We start from the raw sequence: 24,662 nt of genomic DNA, 5'->3' as shown, positions 1-24,662 counted from the left end.
TTATTAATACTCGTAAGATTTATGTTTTATTATGGAATTTATTATTTATTATTATTATTACACACTGAATTCATTCACATATGCTCTTAAATTATGTAGCCCTCAAATGTGATTAATTGTGATTTTTAGTAATTTTAAGGAAGATTATTTAGTCTATATATGAAGTTTTTATGTGACAATTTAAATATTACAATATTCAGATGTATGCATGTGATGTTTACAGTATATTTATGTATATATGTTTGGTTTATATGGTTCATAGTTTTAGCTTAGTATTTATTGTCTACACTATAGTTGCATTACATCCAGAATTAGGTAGATATCTTTTTAAGAGTTTGAATAATGGTTGGCGCCAAAATTCAATATAAAAAGGAAGTTGTATTTATTATGGCAGTTCTGAGGAAGTCTGCATAACCAGATGAAAGCGCTTAACTGTCGACCACGTATTGGATTATTGTACTTATTATATCCTTCATTATATTGTTGTGGATCATCAGTGTTGTTCTTAATAAACTGTTACCTGTTCCAGCTGAGGACTCGTTGTGCCGTCCTGTACCTTCGTTATCATAAAAAAACTCTTAACTGAACTTAAACCCACCAAATTAGCAGCAGACAGCCTCCCAGGTGAATACCTACAAATCGCAGCTGATGCTCTGGCCTTCCCAGTATCCATCTTGATTAACCGATCTCTGTCAGAAAGTTGCATTCCCACACTGTGGAAAGTATCACATATAATTCCCCTCCACAAAGGCGGACCCTCCACAGAACTAACCAATTACCGCCCCATAGCTATTCTCTCTCCACTCTCCAAAATACTAGAGAGATGCATACACTCTCAGGTCTCAGATTATCTCCTTACTAGCATCCTCCTTTCCAGTACTCAGCATGGTTTCCGACCAAACCATAGCACCACCACTGCCTTACTCTCCTTTACTAACACTATCCTTCAGCATAAAAACAATGGCTATCTCTCCTCTGCTACTTTCCTAGACCTATCTAAAGCATTTGACATGGTCCCACACAAACAACTTATCTCTGTCCTCAATAACTTGTCCTTCTTAGAATCGGTCACCAAATGGTTTCATAGTTACCTGTCTGACCGCCAACAATCCGTTGTATGGCAGAATGACATATCTCCCCAACTACCTGTCTCCATAGGGGTTCCCCAAGGATCCATCCTTGGACCCCTACTCTTCTCTGTTTACACCAATAATCTAGCCTCTGCCACCAAACATGGCATGCTCATACAATACGCAGATGACTCGACCATCATCTGCTCAGCCCAGTCCCTACCAAAACTGCAAAAAGTCACACAGGAAGCCTTTTCCTCTGTTGAAACATGGTTATCCGATGCCCGATTAATACTCAACCCAAACAAAACTAAACTACTCCTCTTCCAACCCACCAAACATACTCAAAACAACTCTCACTTTAACATCACGACAAAAGACAACACCACTGAACACACCAAATTGCTAGGAGTGGAAATAGACAATAAACTAAAATTTCACATTTACAAATCCATGACTATAAAAAAAGTCCACAAAAAACTAGGAGCGTTCTACAGAAATAAGCAATTTCTCACCAAAGCAGCAAAGATTTCAATAGCAAATTCCCACCTTATCTCCACCGTACTTTATGCCTCTCCAATATATACCAACCTAAGGCAATGTGATCTAAACAAGCTAGAGACCTGCTACAACAAAATCGCCAATTAAGCCACAGGGCATCCTACCATAGTCACCACTGTCTCTCACTTGCTGAACTGGGCTGGCTTGAACTCCCTCACCTCCTTCAGTGGTATCTGCTGAACTGGGCTGGCTTGAACTCCCTCACCTCCTTCAGAGGTATCAACTCTCACTTGCCCACAAACTAGTAAACCATCCACTAAATGTCCCATCCCTCCAGAATCTACTCCAACCCTATCGTACCACCAGACCACTAAGATCCAGCAGCAAAAATCACTTGCAGATCACTAAAGCCAATAACTCTGCTGGTGAAGCACTGTTCTCTTGCGCCATAGCCAAATTATGGAACTCACTCCCACCCACAAATACCTCCATACCATCATGCACCCACTTCAAAACTTTACTAAAAGTGCAACTAAAAACATGCTGGCTATGCCCTTGTAACTCCCACTCTAATATCATCCACCCCATCAAACCACTACCTTTCTTTCCACTCCACTAACTACCTTGATTATAGCTAGCGCAGATGCTCATAAGCCAGTACTTATTATACAGCACAAACTTCTTCTTGTAACATTTGTTAATGCCTGTTATGTACTTCACAGATAAAGATTCTAGTTGTCTACTGATGTACTATGTTCTTCATCTGTAAATATGTTGTAAGTAATTGCTATGTAAATTGTTAATCACTATGTAATCCAATGTAAATACTGTCTGTTTATTTTAACTGTGGAGCTTTTCTCCCCGGGCCTCCGCTGAAAATGGACGTACGTCCAGTCGGACACTCCCGGTCAACAAATTTAAATAAAATAAAATAGAGATAGCAGTGAGGTTGTCAGGGAGGGAGTTCCAGGCTTTTCCTACTGAGTTAGAGAACAAGGAGTCGCCTGCCAAGTTGTTGGATTTACAGGTTGATATAAGAAGTTTGTTAGCAGAATGTAGGCTTTTGAGGTTGCAATAAGGAGTAATAAAGGTAGTAAGTATAGGGGTGTTGGTAGGTTTGTAGAGGATTTTATGGGTTAAGGAGAGCTGGTGAAATAAAATTAAATTTTGCAGCTCAAGCCATCCCAATTGTTTTAAGTTTAAGCAGTGGTGAGTTCTAAAGGTAGAGCCAGAGGCAAATCTGGCAATATTGTTGTAGACAACAGCCAGTTTGGTGAGGTTAGTTTTGGACAAATACGTGTAAATAGGGGAGGCGTAAAGGAGGGTAGAAATCAGATGGGAATGGGCAATGGTAGTTTTGGCAAGAAGTGTAAGAAATGGTTTAATTCTAAACGGGGAGCCTAGTTTTCTGTTAACTAATTTTATAGTGTTGTTAATGTGAGAATCAAAGCATAGGTTGTTGTCTATCTCTACTCCGAGGAGCCTGGTGGAATGGTCAGATGATATGTTGGTGCCATTACTAGACAAGACAGAGAAGTTGAGTGGTGGGGATTTATGGGTCTGGTAGAAAAGTAACAGTTTGGTTTTCTTTGCGTTTAAGATTAAGCATCGTTTTAGGAACCATGTTTCAACGTTTTGGAATGTCTGTTGGGTGATAGAGTGCAGTTTGGAGGGGGATGAGGCATAACAAATCAAAGTAGAATCGTCTGCATATTGTATACAGGTAGCAGGGGGAATACCGGCATGAAGATCATTAATAAAGATAGAGAACAGAAGGGGGCCAAGTATTGAACCTTGGGGGACTCCAAGGGTAATGGGAAGGAGGTTGGATAAGTTGTTTTGCCAATGCACTGCCTGTTGTCTGTTATGAAGATATGACTCGAACCACTTTATAGTACTAGGGTCGATTGCAAAAGTTAAGTAAGTTTATCAGTAGATGGTGACTGACTGCATCAAAGGCTTTGGATAGGTCAATAAAGAGAGCAGAGGTGAGTATGTTATTATTTTGTTTTTTGTTTATGTAGTCAGTAAAGGAAAGGAGGGCTGAAGTGGTGCTATGGGCAGGCCTGAAGCCATGTTGACAGTTGGCTAGCAGTGATATGTGAGATTTTTCAGACTGAAGGAATGTAGCTTTCCACAATGGAAATGGGTTGGGCTAATGGTTTGGCTGCAATGTTTAGATAATGAGCAGGAAGAAGGGCATCCGAAGGAGAGGAGCTTTTACGCTTGTGGAGAAGAGAACACATAAGTGATGTGGGTACTGGTTCAAGTTGAAAAGTGGGAATAGAAGTGTAAGATGAGGAGGACTGAGAGGAAATAGTGGGGAAATTGTTAACAGAATGCAGACAGATACTAGCAGTATTCAACCAAGTAAATAAATAAATGCAACACGGTTTTGTTAACTATCAGTGAAACAGATCAATTGCAAAAAAGTATACTTATGTCAGCTTTGTGTATGCATGTGGTTATAGAATCACTCTCAGCCAGCTACAAGGAAGCAGATCTGATACTCAGTACAGACTACAGTCTTAACTCTTTATACCAGTAGTATAAAAGAAAAGCATATCATCTTATGTTTTCCTGCATATGTGCCTGAACCACCATAATCTGTTCTCCTTGACCTTCTTTGCAGTTGGAGTTACATTGGCTGCAGCTCTGATGTCATTTCTTCGTCTGTCCCACCTGCCTCAGGCACTTCATCTCCATCTTCTCAAGCTGTCTCGGCTGCTGTGCCTTCACTGCCCAGGTTTCTGTACCATGTACTTGTACTGGTTGCACCACTCCTTTGTAAACCTTGATTAACAGCTTCTTTGTGGTCTTGGGTCACTCAATACCTCTTGCCTTTGTGCTGCTATACAGAAATATTACAGTACACTGAACTGTTTTCCAGCACATTGGGTATGACTGGCTTGGGAGACATGAAAAATTAACATGTCTTTCATGCATGGCCACACATGATCATGTTATGATAGGCTGTAATCCTGTTTTATATTGTAGGTCAGAATGTATGGCACCACTCCAGGATCCATCACTGAGGCACATTGGCTCACCTGTTATTACAGGCTTTACTTCACCAGTTTATATTTATCCCATGTCATGTGGCTCTGATTCTTGCAAATTTGGTTTAGGCATAGGACTACTGTGAATGCTTGTGCAGTTCATCATTTGCATTTCTGCAGTGGTGAGCTGTGGAAGCATTCTTAGGTAGATGCTGTTGTGCAAACTTCCATGGCAAGCTCCCAGAAGTACCTTATCTCTAGCAGAAATTGTTTTGAAATGTGGCCCCAAATATACCTGTAGTAACATTTTATGCAAAGTTGTTCATTCTCACCGTTTATTCTTACCCATGGGTATGGCTCTGAGTCAGCCCCTTTACTAGCTAAAGATATCAGTGTAGCTCGAGGCCAAGCCCCTATCCCATGATGCTCTCTGTCCTACACCAGATCTAGTTTGCCGCTGCAACTGATCGCAAGGTCTTCGGAGAGTTCTGGCCAGTAAAATTTTTTTGCTTAGTTTTTTTGACAAACTTTATACTGTAGTTGTGAGATAATTGATCTAGTGTGTTGTGCTTTCTAGTTCTTAGTACTATTAGGCAGGTTAGCCTTTAGAATACTTTATATTTAGATTCCTTTGTAGGTTACGGAGCGGTTGCTCTTAGGCCTTTGGCCGTTTTTTTGGTTATATTGCTTTATTAGCATACACCACCCCTATCCTTTATAAATCTGTAGATATAGTTTGCAAGTAGATAGCATGTTTGCTGTTACACATACATTTATATCCTTAGTTGTGCAGGGGTCTGACAACTTAGGACTTTTTTTGCTGCATGCTGTGTTGTTGTTAGTACAGTAACCATGTTTTAGGTTGAGTTACTGTATTTTGTGTAGTAAACTGAAGTTTGTTCAGGGCTCTGACAACTTCTAGCGTTCTAGTGTATTTTGTATTTGCTAACATGGCTGATCAGAGTGAGAAGCAAAAATGTGGCTTCAAGAAGTGTCCAAAATGCAGGCAGATGTCCATTATGGACGCACATTTAAATTGTGTTTATTATTTGGGGCCTGTTCACCTCCAGGAGGATTGCTGTATCTGCCACTTTTTCAGCAGTAGGGTTTTATTAGAGAGGAGAAGGAAGCTGGTAGATAGAGGCTTGTTGAAGCCAGATTTTCAAGAGACCCTGGATAAGGCTGACCAGACCGCCAAGTCCTTGAAGGGGGTTGAAGTCCTCGAAGGTGTCCTCGGAGCCCAGGTCTTCGTCTCCAAGCCTTCTGTGAAGGCACGATCAACGGCTCCGCAGTCTTCGGAGCTGTGCACCGAGCAGGTTGTTTGGAGCCGGTCCCCCAGTCTTGGAACCGGTCTTCGAAACTCTGAAGTCTCCAATCCTTGGATCAGTCATTGGGTTCCTTCGACCCGTTCTTCGAGGACCCTTTCCATTGTGGGTGGTGCAGAGGCTTTTGGAGAACCTGGCACATGCTAAATTGCTGTCGGCTTCGACCCAACAGGGTTCAAAGCCTTAGACCGTCCCACTGGCTGTGACTACTACTACTCCTCTGAGCCGAGCAGGGCCTTCGTAGCCGGAGGAGGAGGATCTTATGGTTGTGGAGCCTTTGGAGCCGAGGCCTGTTCCAGTACCTTTGGTTCCATCAACCCTGACTTCTTCGGTTCCATTGGAAGAGTCTCTGAACCGACACTTTCTCATCGGTTCCGGGAGGGGAGAGTTGAACCGATGTGTCGGTTCCGACCCTTCGTCTCGGGGCTTCGGTGTGGATGAGCTTGGCTCCGTCCTCTGGTACGGAGCCCAATGTCTCGGCACTGGGGAAGTTGCTGTCATCTTCGGAACCGGCGGCTTCCTTGGGTCAAAGCAGCGGTGCATTCAATGCCATGAGGAGGGTTATGTCATCGAAGACACACACATAGTCAGGTCCTTCCTCTTCCTCCCCTGAAGTGCCGTGTTCTGCCTCTACATCGCAGGTCCCTGTGAAGCGTCGAGACCCGGAGCCTCAGGTAACCCCCATTGAGTGACCCCTGCTCTACTGAGACTTCACCAGAAGCTCCCACCCACTGATGAGGTTCCCAGGAAGCGATTATGCAAGAGGAGGCATTTAGATTCCCCTCAGGAATCTTTGACATCAGACACCGACTTAGAGGAATCGGAAGGGTCCCCATGGCCCCCCTCGGAGGTTATCTCCTTTGCAGATATCCTGGAAGTCCTAAAGCAGAGGGGTGACTGGCAATCGGTTAGCCCTGCTGAAGATGAGTCGTTGCTCCTGAATGCCTTTGGGTTTCAACCTTCCACCTCCTGGGTTACTCTGCCCTTCGAGCTGATGGAATTGGTCACTCAAAGGGCATGGGAGTCTCCTGATTCTATGGAACTGGTCCCTCCGAGGCCTAGCAAATTTATTACCTCCCCCCAAGACCAGATGTTCCTCACTAAGGGAGTCCCCCCTTGATGCCATGGTGGTAGCGGGGGCCACCAAGAAAGAGATGTCAGAAACCTTTTCCACTGTCCATCCTCCTAATAGAGATTCTAGGACGATGGATAGGTACGGGAAATGCATCTTTAGTTCTGCGACATTTGCCTTGCGATCGTTTAACTATTTGACTCATTTCACCCATCTTCAAAGAGATCTCCTGAAAGAGCTTGGAGATAGTCTGCAGGGTAATACAGATGGAACTGTCTCTGACAAAGTGACAGCACAACTCAATACCCTTAATTCCATTGTGAACTTGTCCATGCGGCTCATTTCCTTTGGAGCCGATGGTTCGAGTCTGGCAGTGGGTTCAGCAATAGCTCTTTGGCGACAGTCCTGGATGCGCTTATGCTCCTTTGTGGAAGCCTTCAAGTCTTCTTTTGTTAACACCCCATTTGGTAGCTCTTCTCTGTTTGGGCCCAAAGTCAAGGAGACTCTCACTAGGTGTGAGCAGGAGGGAAAGACTCTATTTGCCGTAGGAGTCTGTTTTTCCACCCCTACCAGACCATGCACCAAAGGGCAGAAAGGTGGAAAAATGTGATTCGGAAAGTCCCAAGGAGCTTTCTAGAACACACGTAGTGAACCTCTCTCCAGGGGCAGAGGAGGGGGCAATAATGGAAGATGCTTCCCTGGCGGCAGAGGGGGTCCGCAGAACCAGGGCAACAGGGATCAGTTCCTTGGTAAGCCCTATCAGCGCTCCTGAGAGGAGGCCCGACTGTCCTACTCTGGAAGCAGTTGGGGATCACTTGGCTTTGTATCCAGATGCCTGGCTAGGAGTTGCAACAGATTCTTGGGTACAGAGTATAAGTAACAGAGGATATATCATCCCATTTTTAGAAAATCCACCTGTTGGCAAAAAAATCCCAGACGTTCCACCCAGTCTCAGGGATCAAGCAGCCATAGTAATTCAGAGGCTGCAGGAAAAAGAGTCATCCAGCCAGTCCCAGCAGACCGGATAGGATCCGGAACTTACTCCAGATTCTTTTTGGTTCCGAAGAAGACAGGGGACTGGAGGCCCATCTTGGATCTCAGCGGACACAACACATTTGTAAAGAAGAAGTTCCAGATGGTCATGCTTCAGTCTATTCTCCCATTCCTCGGAGTGGGCGATTGGATGTGCTCTGTAGATCTCAAGGATGCATACTACCATATCAAAATGGCCAGGCCATCCAGAGATCATCTGCGTTTCTGGCTGGGAGCCAGTCACTACCAATTCTGAACACTGCCCTTTAGACTCTCAGCAACCTCCAGAATATTTACCAAATGCATGGCAGTGGTTACGGCTCACTTGAGGCATCTAGGATTCCGAGTTTCCGTATCTGAATGACTGGCTCCTTACCTCCACCTCCAGGCATCAACTAATTCTATCCAGGGATCACACTCTCGGTCTCTGCTCCCAGGCATCACTATCAATTTCGAAAAGTCTGCGTTGTTGCTATCGCTATCCTTTATCAGAGCAGAACTAGACACTACCACCCCCACAATAAGATTGCCCCTGGACAGATCAGCCACACTCCGAAACCAGGTCTCAGACATTCTGCAGAGAAGAAAGGTACCGGCCCATCAAGTGCTGAAACTCCTAGGCACCATGGCAGCTACACTCATAGCAGTTCCTCTGGGACGAATGCAAATGATTATTCTTCAATGGTTACTATTCACCCAGTGGTCGTACCAACAACTTGCCATGTCATTCTTAATCATAATTATGGATTCTTGCAAGAAGGATCTTCGCTGGTGGTTGACCAGCCAACAACTTACAATGGGTCGACCTTTTGTTTCCCCCCCCATCAGCCACGGTGACCACGGGCGCTTCTCTGATAGGGTGGGGGGGCTTTTTCAGGGATGAACTGCCCAAGACACCTGATCGGAAGCAGAGTCACAGTTGCACATCAATGTTCTGGAGCTGAGAGCGGTGCTTTTGGCATTGCAGCACTTTCATGACTCTCTGCCTCTAGGGACGATTGTGATACAGATGGACAACATGTCAGTAGTCTGGTATATCAACAAGCAAGAGGGAACCAGGTCTTATCCCCTGTGTCGAGAGGCCTTGAGATTTTGGCAGTGGGCTGTGTCCACCGGGCGCTTTCTGATAGCAACACTTATCCCGGGAAAATCCAGTGTGATAGCGGACAAATTGAGCAGAGCCATTCTGCTACCATACGAGTGGTCTCTCAAAAACGAAGTTGCGGAGAACTTTTTCTGCAGATGGGGCCAGCCTTGCTGCAACCTGTTTGCGTCCCCTATAAATGCCAAATGCAGAAGCTACTTTGCCCTGAATCCCCCAACAGGGGACAGCCCAAGGGACTCGCTCGTACACGTATTGGCCCCCGGGACTCCTGTATGCCTTTCCCACCTATACCCCTGATTCCGAATTTCTTGCAGAAAGCCAAAACCCTCGGAAGGACTGTAATTTTAATAGCCCCTTTTTGGCCTCATCAGATTTGGTTCCCCTTCCACTGACGCTATCAACTGGAAGAACCTTGGATTCTGGACCCAGTTCCAGACCTACTGACACATTCATCAGGGGCCCTCCATCCCTCTCTTCGTTCCCTCAGACTGACAGCTTGGCTGCTGCAATTCCCTATTTAGCCAGGTCACATGATTTTTCTTTAGAAGTACAGCACATTCTGGTATCTTCTCATAAGGCTTCTACCAGAAAGTTGCATGCTAGTAAATGGAAGCGATTTGCTTTTTGGGCTTCTCAAAATTACATTGATCCCTATGTTGCCCCGATTGCTTGTATCCTGGAATTTCTCTCTAAGTTTTTTCACAAAGGTGCTGCAGCTGCCACTATTAAGAGTCCATTTGGCTGCCATCTCGAATTTTCATCTCGGAGCAGAGGGATCTAACTTAGTCTCACAGATTGTCGGGCCTTCCTTAAGGGCACCATTCATCTTAGGCCGCCTGTTAGACAGCCCTTTACTCCCTGGAATCTAAATTTTGTGCTGTCCCGGGTTATTCTTCCCCCCCCTTTGAACCCGCATCATCCTGTCAGTTGAAGTTTCTTTCCTGGAAGACTATTTACTTGGTGGCCATTACCTCAGCATGCAGGGTATCTGAGCTTCAAGCCCTTTCTGTCAAACTACCGTATTTGGTGTTTCATCCAGACAGGGTTTCACTAAGGACTAATCCTTCATTCTTGTCAAAAGTATGTTCTGAGACCAATCTGAACCAAACTATTGAGCTTCCAACCTTTTTCCGTAATCATTCTAATCAGTTGGAATACATGTTGCATAAACTTGATGTCCACAGACAATTGAGATACTATTTGGACAGGCCAAAGGAATTTAGAAGATCTGACCAACTTTTTGTATCTTACGCTGACGCCACGAAAGGATTACCAGTTTCTAAAGTTACCCCTTCCAAGTGGTTAACTGACTGCATTAAATTTATCTACTCTTCAGCGAACCAAACATTAGAATATGATGTGAAGGCCCATTCAGCTAGAGCCTTCTCCACGTCTTCGGCTTATACGGCTCGTTTACCTTTGGACACTATATGTGCAGCTGCCACTTGGTCTAAGCCTCATACCTTTATCACTCATTACAAATTGGACAGGGCATCTAGGGACAGGGCTTCCTTTGGTTACACTGTCCTCAGGAATATACTCCCGTGAGCCACCCAGGATTAGGGTGCTTGGTACGCTACCCATGGGTAAGAATAAATGGCGAGATTGAACAACTTCACATAAAGAAGTTATGTACTTACCATAACGTTCCATGTGAGTTGTTCATCTTGCCTTTATTCTTACATTCCCACCCACCTTCCCTCTCCAGGGTCTCGAAGAACAGGGTAGACTTGGGGTCTGGTAGTCTTGTTCTGAGATTTCTTACTCTGGCTGGAGTATTTTGTGAGTTATACTTGCTCTTGCTGAGTTCAGCAAACTAGATCTGGGGTAGGACAGAGAGCATCATGGGATAGGGGCCTGGCCTCGAGCTACTCTGAGATCTTTGGCTAGTAAAGTGGTCGACTCGGAGCCGATGTCTCTGCTCCGTACCCATGGGTAAGAATAAAGGTGAGATGGAACGTTATTGTAAGTACATAACTTCTTTTTTCTGTCCATTGTCAATTACCTCAGGTATATGATTATTGTGATAACATATTGTAAATCATCTCATCTCCATTCACCGTATTCATAATGCCTCACATGGCATATAACCATAGCATTTCATTGGTTTAGTTACTGATGCAGAACATTGTTTTGATTATTCCCTTTGTTTGTTTTTTCTTCTCTTTTATTAGTGATTTCTGTGAAACCTAATGAGGCATATTATGTTTGGAAAAAGAAGTATGCAAAAAGCTGTTCATTTGCCTTATTTCTTCTATATGGTACAGATTCGTCGTTACAAGGCCAGCAAAGAGGTAATGGACAAGGCGACAGAAGTGTATAATCACCTCAAGCTGCAGTTTCTTGGTACAGTCAAGCCCGTTAAATCTGAGTCTGAGAAGAAGGAGGATGAAAAGCTAGATGGCGGTATTAAGGAAGAAGAATCGCCAGCTGTAAATGTTAAAAAAGACTCCATAGATGGTATGCTGTCCCATCATTCTTTTTTTCATTCATGCCATACAACTTGTTATGTAATTATCCACTGTATCAAATCTTCACCACGATTAAGGACAAGACCCAGAAATCGCATGTGAGTGATAACTTCAGGAGTGCCATTGGTATGTTTCCATTTGTTACATATTGGTAAGAAGTTATGTCCAGCAGTCTACCAGTTTTATTTACATTCTTTGTGCACACTGTGGGAGTATGACTCTGTCCTTTAACTTTTTGTGTGCTTTGTAAATTATGTCCAGCAGCCTACCAGTTTTATTTACATTCTTTGTGCACACTGTGGGAGTATGACTCTGTCCTTTAATTCGTTGTGTGCTTTGTAAATTATGTCCAGCAGCCTGCCAGTTTTATTTACATTCTTTGTGCACACTGTGGGAATATGACTCTGTCCTTTAATTCTTTGTGTGCTTTGTAAATTATGTGCAGCAGCCTACCAGTTTTATTTACATTCTTTGTGCACACTGTGGGAGTATGACTCTGTCCTTTAATTGTTTGTGTGCTTTGTAAATTATGTCCAGCAGCCTGCCAGTTTTATTTACATTCTTTGTGCACACTGTGGGAATATGACTCTGTCCTTTAACTCCTTGTGTGCTTTGTAAATTATATGCAGCAGCGTACCAGTTTTATTTACATTCTTTGTGCACACTGTGGGAGTATGACTCTGTCCTTTAATTGTTTGTGTGCTTTGTAAATTATGTGCAGCAGCCTGCCAGTTTTATTTACATTCTTTGTGCACACTGTGGGAGTATGACTCTGTCCTTTAACTCTTTGTGTGCTTTGTAAATTATGTGCAGCAGCCTACCAGTTATATTTACATTCTTTGTGCACACTGTGGGAGTATGACTCTGTCCTTTAACTCTTTGTCTGCTTTGTAAATTATGTCCAGCAGCCTGCCAGTTTTATTTATATTCTTTGTGCACACTGTGGGAGTATGACTCTGTCCTTTAATTCTTTGTGTGCTTTGTAAATTATGTGCAGCAGCCTGCCAGTTTTATTTACATTCTTTGTGCACACTGTGGGAGTATGACTCTGTCCTTTAATTCTTTGTGTGCTTTGTAAATTATGTCCAGCAGCCTGCCAGTTTTATTTACATTCTTTGTGCACACTGTGGGAGTATGACTCTGTCCTTTAATTGTTTGTGTGCTTTGTAAATTATGTGCAGCAGCCTACCAGTTTTATTTACATTCTTTGTGCACACTGTGGGAGTATGACTCTGTCCTTTAATTCTTTGTGTGCTTTGTAAATTATGTGCAGCAGCCTGCCAGTTTTATTTACATTCGTTGTGCACACTGTGGGAGTATGACTCTGTCCTTTAACTCTTTGTGTGCTTTGTAAATTATGTCCAGCAGCCTGCCAGTTTTATTTACATTCTTTGTGCACACTGTGGGAGTATGACTCTGTCCTTTGTAAATTATGTGCAGCAGCCTACCAGTTTTATTTACATTCTTTGTGCACACTGTGGGAGTATGACTCTGTCCTTTAATTCTTTGTGTGCTTTGTAAATTATGTGCAGCAGCCTGCCAGTTTTATTTACATTCTTTGTGCACACTGTGGGAGTATGACTCTGTCCTTTAACTCTTTGTGTGCTTTGTAAATTATATGCAGCAGCGTACCAGTTTTGTTTACATTCTTTGTGCACACTGTGGGAATATGACTCTGTCCTTTAACTCTTTGTGTGCTTTGTAAATTATATGCAGCAGCGTACCAGCTTTATTTACATTCTTTGTGCACACTGTGGGAGTATGACTCTGTCCTTTAACTCTTTGTGTGCTTTGTAAATTATGTCCAGCAGCCTACCAGTTTTATTTACATTCTTTGTGCACACTGTGGGAATATGACTCTGTCCTTTAACTCTCTGTGTGCTTTGTAAATTATGTCCAGCAGCCTACCAGTTTTATTTACATTCTCTGTGCACACTGTGGGAGTATGACTCTGTCCTTTAATTGTTTGTGTGCTTTGTAAATTATGTGCAGCAGCCTACCAGTTTTGTTTACATTCTTTGTGCACACTGTGGGAGTATGACTCTGTCCTTTAATTGTTTGTGTGCTTTGTAAATTATGTCCAGCAGCCTGCCAGTTTTATTTACATTCTTTGTGCACACTGTGGGAATATGACTCTGTCCTTTAACTCTCTGTGTGCTTTGTAAATTATGTGCAGCAGCCTACCAGTTTTATTTACATTCTTTGTGCACACTGTGGGAGTATGACTCTGTCCTTTAACTCTTTGTGTGCTTTGTAAATTATGTCCAGCAGCCTGCCAGTTTTATTTACATTCTTTGTGCACACTGTGGGAGTATGACTCTGTCCTTTGTTTGTGTGCTTTGTAAATTATGTGCAGCAGCGTACCAGTTTTATTTACATTCTTTGTGCACACTGTGGGAGTATGACTCTGTCCTTTAATTGTTTGTGTGCTTTGTAAATTATGTGCAGCAGCCTACCAGTTTTATTTACATTCTTTGTGCACACTGTGGGAGTATGACTCTGTCCTTTAACTCTTTGTGTGCTTTGTAAATTATGTCCAGCAGCCTGCCAGTTTTATTTACATTCTTTGTGCACACTGTGGGAGTATGACTCTGTCCTTTAATTGTTTGTGTGCTTTGTAAATTATGTGCAGCAGCCTACCAGTTTTATTTACATTCTTTGTGCACACTGTGGGAATATGACTTTGTCCTTTAATTCTTATAGGTTATAGGTTCATAGGTTAGGACTAGGCTAACTGCCCTTGCGAGCCATTTTAAGCCTAGCCAGTTATCTTCTGTAAGATTCAAACCTTGTACCTTGTGTTTGTAAAGCAAACACTTTAACCATTAGGCCACCCTCCTCTTTGTCTGCTTTGTAAATTATGTCCAGCAGCCTGCCAGTTTTATTTACATTCTTTGTGCACACTGTGGGAGTATGACTCTGTCCTTTAATTCTTTGTAAATTATGTCCAGCAGCCTGCCAGTTTTATTTACATTCTTTGTGTACACTGTGGGAGTATGACTCTGTCCTTTAATTCTTTGTGTGCTTTCTAAATTATGTGCAGCAGCCTGCCAGTTTTATTTACATTCTTTGTGCACACTGTGGGAGTATGACTCTGTCCTTTAATTCTTTGTGTGCTTTGTAAATTATGTGCAGCAGCCTGCCAGTTTTATTTACATTCTTTGTGCACACTGTGGGAGTATGACTCTGTCCTTTAATTGTTTGTGTGCTTTGTAAATTATGTGCAGCAGCCTGCCAGTTTTGTTTACATTCTTTGTGCACACTGTGGGAGTATGACTCTGTCCTTTAATTCTTTGTGTGCTTTGTAAATTATGTCCAGCAGCCTGCCAGTTTTGTTTACATTCTTTGTGCACACTGTGGGAGTATGACTCTGTCCTTTAACTCTTTGTGTGCTTTGTAAATTATGTGCAGCAGCCTACCAGTTTTATTTACATTCTTTGTGCACACTGTGGGAGTATGACTCTGTCCTTTAATTGTCTGTGTGCTTTGTAAATTATGTCCAGCAGCCTGCCAGTTTTATTTACATTCTTTGTGCACACTGTGGGAGTATGACTCTGTCCTTTAACTCTTTGTGTGCTTTATAAATTATGTGCAGCAGCCTGCCAGTTTTATTTACATTCTTTGTGCACACTGTGGGAGTATGACTCTGTCCTTTAATTCTTTGTGTGCTTTGTAAATTATGTGCAGCAGCCTGCCAGTTTTATTTACATTCTTTGTGCACACTGTGGGAGTATGACTCTGTCCTTTAACTCTTTGTGTGCTTTGTAAATTATATGCAGCAGCCTGCCAGTTTTATTTACATTCTTTGTGCACACTGTGGGAATATGACTCTGTCCTTTAACTCTTTGTGTGCTTTGTAAATTATGTGCAGCAGCCTACCAGTTTTATTTACATTCTTTGTGCACACTGTGGGAGTATGACTCTGTCCTTTAACTCTTTGTGTGCTTTGTAAATTATGTGCAGCAGCCTACCAGTTTTATTTACATTCTTTGTGCACACTGTGGGAGTATGACTCTGTCCTTTAATTCTTTGTATGCTTTGTAAATTATGTGCAGTAGCCTACCAGATTTGTTTACATTCTTTGTGCACACTGTGGGAGTATGACTCTGTCCTTTAATTCTTTGTGTGCTTTGTAAATTATGTGCAGCAGCCTGCCAGTTTTATTTACATTCTTTGTGCACACTGTGGGAGTATGACTCTGTCCTTTAACTCTTTGTGTGCTTTGTAAATTATGTCCAGCAGCCTGCCAGTTTTATTTACATTCTTTGTGCACACTGTGGGAGTATGACTCTGTCCTTTAATTGTTTGTGTGCTTTGTAAATTATGTGCAGCAGCCTACCAGTTTTATTTACATTCTTTGTGCACACTGTGGGAGTATGACTCTGTCCTTTAATTCTTATAGGTTATAGGTTCATAGGTTAGGACTAGGCTAACTGCCCTTGCGAGCCATTTTAAGCCTAGCCAGTTATCTTCTGTAAGATTCAAACCTTGTACCTTGTGTTTGTAAAGCAAACACTTTAACCATTAGGCCACCCTCCTCTTTGTCTGCTTTGTAAATTATGTCCAACAGCCTGCCAGTTTTATTTACATTCTTTGTGCACACTGTGGGAGTATGACTCTGTCCTTTAATTCTTTGTAAATTATGTCCAGCAGCCTGCCAGTTTTATTTACATTCTTTGTGTACACTGTGGGAGTATGACTCTGTCCTTTAATTCTTTGTGTGCTTTCTAAATTATGTGCAGCAGCCTGCCAGTTTTATTTACATTCTTTGTGCACACTGTGGGAATATGACTCTGTCCTTTAATTGTTTGTGTGCTTTGTAAATTATGTCCAGCAGCCTACCTGTTTTATTTACATTCTTTGTGCACACTGTGGGAGTATGACTCTGTCCTTTAACTCTTTGTGTGCTTTGTAAATTATGTCCAGCAGCCTGCCAGTTTTATTTACATTCTTTGTGCACACTGTGGGAGTATGACTCTGTCCTTTAATTCTTTGTATGCTTTGTAAATTATGTGCAGCAGCCTGCCAGTTTTATTTACATTCTTTGTGCACACTGTGGGAGTATGACTCTGTCCTTTAATTGTGTGTGTGCTTTGTAAATTATGTGCAGCAGCCTGCCAGTTTTGTTTACATTCTTTGTGCACACTGTGGGAGTATGACTCTGTCCATTAATTCTTTGTGTGCTTTGTAAATTATGTCCAGCAGCCTGCCAGTTTTGTTTACATTCTTTGTGCACACTGTGGGAGTATGACTCTGTCCTTTAACTCTTTGTGTGCTTTGTAAATTATGTGCAGCAGCCTACCAGTTTTATTTACATTCTTTGTGCACACTGTGGGAGTATGACTCTGTCCTTTAATTGTCTGTGTGCTTTGTAAATTATGTCCAGCAGCCTGCCAGTTTTATTTACATTCTTTGTGCACACTGTGGGAGTATGACTCTGTCCTTTAACTCTTTGTGTGCTTTGTAAATTATGTGCAGCAGCCTGCCAGTTTTATTTACATTCTTTGTGCACACTGTGGGAGTATGACTCTGTCCTTTAATTCTTTGTGTGCTTTGTAAATTATGTGCAGCAGCCTGCCATTATTTACATTCTTTGTGCACACTGTGGGAGTATGACTCTGTCCTTTAACTCTTTGTGTGCTTTGTAAATTATGTGCAGCAGCCTGCCAGTTTTATTTACATTCTTTGTGCACACTGTGGGAATATGACTCTGTCCTTTAACTCTTTGTGTGCTTTGTAAATTATATGCAGCAGCGTACCAGTTTTATTTACATTCTTTGTGCACACTGTGGGAATATGACTCTGTCCTTTAACTCTTTGTGTGCTTTGTAAATTATGTCCAGCAGCCTACCAGTTTTATTTACATTCTTTGTGCACACTGTGGGAGTATGACTCTGTCCTTTAATTCTTTGTGTGCTTTGTAAATTATGTGCAGCAGCCTGCCAGTTTTATTTACATTCTTTGTGCACACTGTGGGAGTATGACTCTGTCCTTTAATTCTTTGTGTGCTTTGTAAATTATGTGCAGCAGCCTACCAGTTTTATTTACATTCTTTGTGCACACTGTGGGAGTATGACTCTGTCCTTTAATTGTCTGTGTGCTTTGTAAATTATGTGCAGCAGCCTGCCAGTTTTATTTACATTCTTTGTGCACACTGTGGGAGTATGACTCTGTCCTTTAATTCTTTGTATGCTTTGTAAATTATGTGCAGTAGCCTACCAGATTTGTTTACATTCTTTGTGCACACTGTGGGAGTATGATTCTGTCCTTTAATTCTTTGTATGCTTTGTAAATTATGTGCAGTAGCCTGCCAGTTTTATTTACATTCTTTGTGCACACTGTGGGAGTATGACTCTGTCCTTTAACTCTTTGTGTGCTTTGTAAATTATGTGCAGCAGCCTACCAGTTTTGTTTACATTCTTTGTGCACACTGTGGGAGTATGACTCTGTCCTTTAACTCTTTGTGTGCTTTGTAAATTATGTCCAGCAGCCTACCAGTTTTATTTACATTCTTTGTGCACACTGTGGGAATATGACTCTGTCCTTTAACTCTCTGTGTGCTTTGTAAATTATGTGCAGCAGCCTACCAGTTTTATTTACATTCTTTGTGCACACTGTGGGAGTATGACTCTGTCCTTTAATTGTTTGTGTGCTTTGTAAATTATGTCCAGCAGCCTGCCAGTTTTGTTTACATTCTTTGTGCACACTGTGGGAGTATGACTCTGTCCTTTAATTGTTTGTGTGCTTTGTAAATTATGTCCAGCAGCCTGCCAGTTTTATTTACATTCTTTGTGCACACTGTGGGAGTATGACTCTGTCCTTTAACTCTTTGTGTGCTTTGTAAATTATGTCCAGCAGCCTGCCAGTTTTATTTACATTCTTTGTGCACACTGTGGGAGTATGACTCTGTCCTTTAATTCTTTGTGTGCTTTGTAAATTATGTCCAGCAGCCTGCCAGTTTTATTTACATTCTTTGTGCACACTGTGGGAGTATGACTCTGTCCTTTAATTCTTTGTATGCTTTGTAAATTATGTCCAGCAGCCTACCAGTTTTATTTCCATTCTTTTGTGCACACTGTGGGAGTATGACTCTGTCCTTTAATTGTTTGTGTGCTTTGTAAATTATGTCCAGCAGCCTGCCAGTTTTATTTACATTCTTTGTGCACACTGTGGGAGTATGACTCTGTCCTTTAACTCTCTGTGTGCTTTGTAAATTATGTCCAGCAGCCTGCCAGTTTTATTTACATTCTTTGTGCACACTGTGGGAGTATGACTCTGTCCTTTAATTGTTTGTGTGCTTTGTAAATTATGTGCAGCAGCCTACCAGTTTTATTTACATTCTTTGTGCACACTGTGGGAGTATGACTCTGTCCTTTAACTCTTTGTGTGCTTTGTAAATTATGTCCAGCAGCCTGCCAGTTTTATTTACATTCTTTGTGCACACTGTGGGAGTATGACTCTGTCCTTTAATTGTTTGTGTGCTTTGTAAATTATGTGCAGCAGCCTACCAGTTTTATTTACATTCTTTGTGCACACTGTGGGAGTATGACTCTGTCCTTTAATTGTTTGTGTGCTTTGTAAATTATGTGCAGCAGCCTACCAGTTTTATTTACATTCTTTGTGCACACTGTGGGAGTATGACTCTGTCCTTTAATTGTTTGTGTGCTTTGTAAATTATGTGCAGCAGCCTACCAGTTTTATTTATATTCTTTGTGCACACTGTGGGAGTATGACTCTGTCCTTTAATTCTTTGTGTGCTTTGTAAATTATGTGCAGCAGCCTACCAGTTTTATTTAAATTCTTTGTGCACACTGTGGGAATATGACTCTGTCCTTTAATTCTTATAGGTTATAGGTTCATAGGTTAGGACTAGGCTAACTGCCCTTGCGAGCCATTTTAAGCCTAGCCAGTTATCTTCTGTAAGATTCAAACCTTGTACCTTGTGTTTGTAAAGCAAACACGTTAACCATTAGGCCACCCTCCTCTTTGCTTTGTAAATTATGTCCAGCAGCCTGCCAGTTTTATTTACATTCTTTGTGCACACTGTGGGAGTATGACTCTGTCCTTTAATTCTTTGTAAATTATGTCCAGCAGCCTGCCAGTTTTATTTACATTCTTTGTGCACACTGTGGGAGTATGACTCTGTCCTTTAATTCTTTGTGTGCTTTCTAAATTATGTGCAGCAGCCTGCCAGTTTTATTTACATTCTTTGTGCACACTGTGGGAATATGACTCTGTCCTTTAATTGTTTGTGTGCTTTGTAAATTATCTCCAGCAGCCTACCTGTTTTATTTACATTCTTTGTGCACACTGTGGGAGTATGACTCTGTCCTTTAACTCTTTGTGTGCTTTGTAAATTATGTCCAGCAGCCTGCCAGTTTTATTTACATTCTTTGTGCACACTGTGGGAGTATGACTCTGTCCTTTAATTCTTTGTGTGCTTTGTAAATTATGTGCAGCAGCCTGCCAGTTTTGTTTACATTCTTTGTGCACACTGTGGGAGTATGACTCTGTCCTTTAATTCTTTGTCTGCTTTGTAAATTATGTCCAGCAGCCTGCCAGTTTTGTTTACATTCTTTGTGCACACTGTGGGAGTATGACTCTGTCCTTTAACTCTTTGTGTGCTTTGTAAATTATGTGCAGCAGCCTACCAGTTTTATTTACATTCTTTGTGCACACTGTGGGAGTATGGCTCTGTCCTTTAATTGTCTGTGTGCTTTGTAAATTATGTGCAGCAGCCTACCAGTTTTGTTTACATTCTTTGTGCACACTGTGGGAGTATGACTCTGTCCTTTAATTGTCTGTGTGCTTTGTAAATTATGTGCAGCAGCGTACCAGTTTTGTTTACATTCTTTGTGCACACTGTGGGAGTATGACTCTGTCCTTCAATTGTTTGTGTGCTTTGTAAATTATGTCCAGCAGCCTGCCAGTTTTGTTTACATTCTTTGTGCACACTGTGGGAGTATGACTCTGTCCTTTAACTCTTTGTGTGCTTTGTAAATTATGTGCAGTAGCCTGCCAGTTTTATTTACATTCTTTGTGCACACTGTGGGAGTATGACTCTGTCCTTTAACTCTTTGTGTGCTTTGTAAATTATGTCCAGCAGCCTACCAGTTTTATTTACATTCTTTGTGCACACTGTGGGAGTATGACTCTGTCCTTTAATTGTTTGTGTGCTTTGTAAATTATGTCCAGCAGCCTACCAGTTTTATTTACATTCTTTGTGCACACTGTGGAAATATAACTCTGTCCTTTAATTCTTTGTGTGCTTTGTAAATTATGTCCAGCAGCCTACCAGTTTTATTTACATTCTTTGTGCACACTGTGGGAATATGACTCTGTCCTTTAATTGTTTGTGTGCTTTGTAAATTATGTGCAGCAGCCTACCAGTTTTATTTACATTCTTTGTGCACACTGTGGGAGTATGACTCTGTCCTTTAATTCTTTGTGTGCTTTGTAAATTATGTCCAGCAGCCTACCAGTTTTATTTACATTCTTTGTGCACACTGTGGGAGTATGACTCTGTCCTTTAATTGTTTGTGTGCTTTGTAAATTATGTGCAGCAGCCTACCAGTTTTATTTACATTCTTTGTGCACACTGTGGGAGTATGACTCTGTCCTTTAATTCTTTGTGTGCTTTGTAAATTATGTCCAGCAGCCTACCAGTTTTATTTACATTCTTTGTGCACACTGTGGGAGTATGACTCTGTCCTTTAACTCTTTGTGTGCTTTGTAAATTATGTCCAGCAGCCTACCAGTTTTATTTACATGCTTTGTGCACACTGTGGGAGTATGACTCTGTCCTTTAATTGTCTGTGTACTTTGTAAATTATGTGCAGCAGCCTGCCAGTTTTATTTACATTCTTTGTGCACACTGTGGGAGTATGACTCTGTCCTTTAATTGTTTGTGTGCTTTGTAAATTATGTCCAGCAGCCTACCAGTTTTATTTACATTCTTTGTGCACACTGTGGGAATATGACTCTGTCCTTTAATTGTTTGTGTGCTTTGTAAATTATGTGCAGCAGCCTGCCAGTTTTATTTACATTCTCTGTGCACACTGTGGGAGTATGACTCTGTCCTTTAATTGTTTGTGTGCTTTGTAAATTATGTGCAGCAGCGTACCAGTTTTATTTACATTCTTTGTGCACACTGTGGGAGTATGACTCTGTCCTTTAATTGTTTGTGTGCTTTGTAAATTATGTCCAGCAGCCTACCAGTTTTATTTACATTCTTTGTGCACACTGTGGGAGTATGACTCTGTCCTTTAATTGTTTGTGTGCTTTGTAAATTATGTGCAGCAGCCTACCAGTTTTATTTACATTCTTTGTGCACACTGTGGGAGTATGACTCTGTCCTTTAATTGTCTGTGTACTTTGTAAATTATGTGCAGCAGCGTACCAGTTTTATTTACATTCTTTGTGCACAATGTGGGAGTATGACTCTGTCCTTTAACTCTTTGTGTGCTTTGTAAATTATGTGCAGCAGCCTACCAGTTTTATTTACATTCTTTGTGCACACTGTGGGAGTATGACTCTGTCCTTTAATTGTTTGTGTGCTTTGTAAATTATGTGCAGCAGCCTACCAGTTTTATTTACATTCTTTGTACACACTGTGGGAGTATGACTCTGTCCTTTAATTGTCTGTGTACTTTGTAAATTATGGGCAGCAGCCTACCAGTTTTATTTACATTCTTTGTGCACACTGTGGGAATATGACTCTGTCCTTTAACTCTCTGTGTGCTTTGTAAATTATGTGCAGCAGCCTACCAGTTTTATTTACATTCTTTGTGCACACTGTGGGAGTATGACTCTGTCCTTTAATTGTTTGTGTGCTTTGTAAATTATGGGCAGCAGCCTGCCAGTTTTATTTACATTCTTTGTGCACACTGTGGGAGTATGACTCTGTCCTTTAACTCTTTGTGTGCTTTGTAAATTATGTCCAGCAGCCTGCCAGTTTTATTTACATTCTTTGTGCACACTGTGGGAGTATGACTCTGTCCTTTAATTCTTTGTGTGCTTTGTAAATTATGTGCAGCAGCGTACCAGTTTTATTTACATTCTTTGTGCACACTGTGGGAGTATGACTCTGTCCTTTAATTCTTTGTGTGCTTTGTAAATTATATGCAGCAGCCTACCAGTTTTATTTACATTCTTTTGTGCACACTGTGGGAATATGACTCTGTACTTTAATTCTTTGTAAATTATGTCCAGCAGCCTACCAGTTTTATTTACATTCTTTGTGCACACTGTGGGAGTATGACTCTGTCCTTTAATTCTTTGTGTGCTTTGTCATGTTTTCATTATTTTCATTTGTTAGGGGTTTTTTTTCTTGTTAGAGTGGACCAGGGCTTTGATGTATGTAATTCATGATTCTTAGTGGATTGTATCATGTGTTTGATGATTGTTATATAAAAGACTGTGTATAAGCACTCTAGGGGTGCAGGAACGACGAAGACACAATGAAAACACGATGACTACGTTAACCGTTTAATGTTTGATGTTAAGTTGTTTATCTCGCCTTCATTCTTGCTGGATGGGTTCGGAGCCGACCTCGGCCCACTGCCACTCTAAAAGCTCGAGAGTTGGTTCCACCGGCTCGAGGCTCCCCTTATATCCCACAATGCTAGGCGAGAGTTACCTCAGATCTCGTTTGCCGCTACAGCTTCGAGGTTGGTTTTTCTACCGGTTCTTGGTGAGTAACTTTTCTTGTTGAAATTAGTCTTTCAAAACCCCTTTAATTTTAATATATTTACTTAATTCCCTTAGTTTAGAAAAAATTTTATTCCCTTCTAAAAAAGTTTCCGTTTTTTTCCCTCAAGAACCTTAGGTTCTTCCCTTGGGCCTACAGGCCTTTCCTATCCCTAGTGGAGTGTGTGTCTATTATTTTATTTTAAAATCCTAGTTACTGGTTTTATTATATTTTAACTTGACAGGGTGTAACTAGTGTGTTTGTGTGTGTGTTTGTGTACACCTGTTCAAAAAAATGTCTAAAGAAGCAAAGGTCTCCGGATTCAAGAAGTGTGATGCGTGCTGTTAGAAAATGTCTCTGACAGACGCTCACACTTCTTGTGTCTACTGTCTGGGGCCTTTGCACCTGCAGGACTCCTGTGCTGTGTGCCATGGCTTCAGCCCCAGGGTCCTGCAGGAAAGAAAGAATAAATTGATACTCAGAGGCTTACTCAAGCCAGAGGATTCCCTGTCTGTTTCAACAGGGAAGCCCTCTAAGGCATCTAGGTCTTCGGCTCCGCAACTGAGCCGAGACCTAAGGTTTCTCAACCTCTGCCTTCATCGGCTCCGGCTGGAGCCGATAAGTCTCAGTCCACAGTTTCTGTGGTTCCTCGGCCCGGACGGAGCCGAGGTAGTAGAGTTCCCGTGTCGGCTCCGACCAGACCTTCGGAGCCGACAACCAGGAAGAGGTCCAGGTCACCATCTCTTGGCTCCGTTCATTCGGCTCCAGGATCTCCCCTGCTGTCTGAACGGAGCCAAAGATCTCACTCCTCTAGGTCATCGAGGCTGTCGGATCATGACCTTCAGAGGGTAGTGAGTCGACTACTTAAGTCCGAGGCACTGGCCCAGATGCTTCAGAGCCCGACTCATCAGTCGATGCCTGCCCCGGTCCATCAACATATTCCTCCTTCGACTCTCTTGAGCTCGGAGCCGGGTCGTGTCGGAACCGAGACTGTGATAGCGTTGGAGCCGATACAATTGTTTTCGGCTCCGTTGTCGGCTCCGTTTTCTTCCTTGGAAGAATCTCGGCGCCGGACTTCCCTCGCCGGCTCGAGGGGTGAGTGGCATCGGACCCTTGTCCGACCCCCTCTCCCTCTCGGTGCTTCGGCGCTGGTGAGTTCGGCTCCGACATCGGCCTCGAGCCATCACTGTCGGTGCCGAGGGGGTTCTTAGCTTCTCGGAGCGGGACCTCTGGCTCTGCCTGACAGGGGTGCATTCGAGGTCATGCGGAGTGTGTTAGAGCCTGGCTCTACTCCACAGTCGGCTCCGCCCCTCCCTCTATGGTGCCTCAGGCTCAGTCGACTCACTCCCTCATCCCGGACCGCAGAGAGCCAGCTCCTCAGGAACCCCTGTGGGGATT

The 24,662-nt window shown here is 42.3% G+C and overlaps 1 protein-coding gene across 1 annotated transcript in view; it reads left to right on the top strand.

Moving 5' to 3' along the window:
- HDGFL2 (HDGF like 2) overlaps positions 1-24,662 on the top strand; it is a 2,035,019-nt gene that overhangs the window by 1,578,910 nt on the left and 431,447 nt on the right. Inside the window, exon 14 of the mRNA XM_044090590.1 lies at positions 11,372-11,564. Within this exon, the coding sequence (XP_043946525.1) occupies positions 11,372-11,564 (193 nt within the window). The remainder of the gene's footprint in view (positions 1-11,371; positions 11,565-24,662) is intronic.

This window comes from Protopterus annectens, chromosome 13.part0 (genome assembly GCF_019279795.1).
Source record: "Protopterus annectens isolate FY-2018-M chromosome 13.part0, PAN1.0, whole genome shotgun sequence".
NCBI classification, from domain to species: Eukaryota; Metazoa; Chordata; order Ceratodontiformes; family Protopteridae; genus Protopterus; species Protopterus annectens.
Note: the sequence above shows the minus strand (reverse complement) of the source record. Positions and strands in the feature narration are given on the sequence as shown.